Below are 2,096 nucleotides of genomic sequence, written 5' to 3' on the forward strand. Positions count from 1 at the left end.
ATACCTTGGTCCTTAGTTATCCATCCCAGTGTCTTCTAAAACCTTGACACCACATACAAAACTTAAAAAATTTCCTCTAGAAAGTTTCACTACTAAATTGTATCATATACACACATGTGATTATATGTATCTATATATAGTCTAATAAACACAAAGGAGAGTAATCATGTGATATAATCATTCTCATTGTGATATCCACTTAACCCAAGGAATATGATGATCTTCACTTGCTTTCAGTTTCCTGAGAACACTATTACTTCATTTTCTTTATTTCTAAAAAAAATCATTTCTTTATTGGGATACAAAGAAAAAGGAAATTATACAGTTCCCAGGTAAATACATATAACTGGAAAGGTTTGTACTGTGTAAGGTGTAGCAGGAATCTTAAAAGTTCTGATTAATAAAGTCAAACCTGAGGCCAGTTATTGGGGTGAAAGGTCAAAGAGACAGAACAAGCCACAGCTATCTCACCTTTCCAATTCCTCAGCTGATCCTGTTTCCTCTGACTGGAAGCCTCTGAGTCTTCATCTAGTCTCAGCTGAACTGCTGCTAGAAGTCTAAAAGCTTAACCAGCTCTAGTTTCTGGTTTTCACTCCTTAAATACCTTTCTGCTTTCTGCCATCACTTCTTGAAATTAAAGGCATGATTCACCATGCCTGGCTGTTTCCAATGTGGCCTTGAACTCACAGAGATCCCAGATGGATTTCTGCCTCTGGAATGCTAGGATTAAACGTGTGTGCTATCACTGCCTAACTAGTGGCTTTTCTGTACTCTGACCCCAGATAAGTTTATTAAGGTACACAATATTTTGGGGAACACAATACCACCACAGTAAGGTTTAGAGTTGAGTACTTAATTTGGATTAGTTGTTGAATCTGGTAAACTGTTGTGCTGGGGAAGGTTATGTACTTTCGTCATGCTGGTTACACCACTTTGCACCCAAAACAAGGAACTCATGAGGCAGCTTTGTACCTCAGTCAGGGAGGTTTTTGTTCAGGGATGTATCACTGTGGGAGGATATTCTATACTATGCTGACAGTAATAAACACCCACATCCTCAGGCTCCACTCTACTGATTTTCAGTGTGAAATCTGTTCCTGACCCACTGCCACTGAACCTGTTTGGGACTCCTGAAGCAAGGTTGGACATCCGATAGATCAGGAGCTGAGGAGACTGGCCTGGTCTCTGCAGGTAGCAATGTAAGTAAGTGATACCATTGCTATGTAGGAGGCTCTTACTAGACCTGCAGGAGATGGAATTTGATTCTCCAAGAGTAACAGGACTGGAGAGTACAGGCTGGGTCATCACAATATCTCCACTGGCTCCTGGAATAACAGAAATGAAAGGTTATGTTGAAACAAAATGACACAATAAATAATATTTCCTTCCTCTATTAAATTCCTACATATTATGTCAATGACTCATTCATAGTTTATAAATATTCAACATTAAATACATATGTAGAGAGAGCATAGAGACTCACTAGAAATCACCTGGACCATCTGCTTTGATACTTGGCAGAGTTGCCACTAGAGCATAGGTTCTCCTCCCTTCACCCTCTGAACTTAACACATCCATTCATGGAGAACAACACTGGCAATCTCACACAAGGACAGAACATGTATTTGCATCAGCAGGGCCCCAGAATTGCCCAACCCCTTCACAATATCCTTCTTCATCTTTGTTTCTACCTTACCAGTGAGCAAAAACACAAGCAGCCCCAGGAGCTGAGCAAGACACTTCATTCTGAGAAGTTGATATGAAGAGTCCTGAGTAGACAAGGCAGAAAGAGGACCTATCTTTTGTCCTGTACTTGCAAGGAGAAGTCCACCCTAGGGAGCAATATGCAAATCCCCTGGTTGATGCAGCTGTGTGAAAAGAACCAAGCGAGTGAAAAGCCCATCCTTAAGAGCAAAGTGACATAAAGTGTCTCCTGTGATTATAGAAAAATGGGATTCATACCCTACTGCATATAGCAAGGGGCAGTTGGATGCCGCTGTGTAAGCTTGCATAAATGGCGACATATAGAATCTATAAGTACCAAGCACCCCAAGATAGCACCACAGGACCAAGGCAGTCTTTTTTAACACACTTAG

General features: G+C 40.8%; 1 gene segment (V, D, J or C); it reads right to left on the reverse strand.

Moving 5' to 3' along the window:
• Positions 1–993: 993 nt before the first annotated feature.
• On the reverse strand, positions 994–1,766 carry LOC114689361. The segment is given in 2 exon segments: positions 994–1,325; positions 1,697–1,766. Coding segments are annotated over 2 exon segments (381 nt in total).
• Positions 1,767–2,096: the final 330 nt, after the last annotated feature.

This window comes from Peromyscus leucopus, chromosome 3 (assembly GCF_004664715.2).
Source record: "Peromyscus leucopus breed LL Stock chromosome 3, UCI_PerLeu_2.1, whole genome shotgun sequence".
Taxonomy (NCBI): domain Eukaryota; kingdom Metazoa; phylum Chordata; class Mammalia; order Rodentia; family Cricetidae; genus Peromyscus; species Peromyscus leucopus.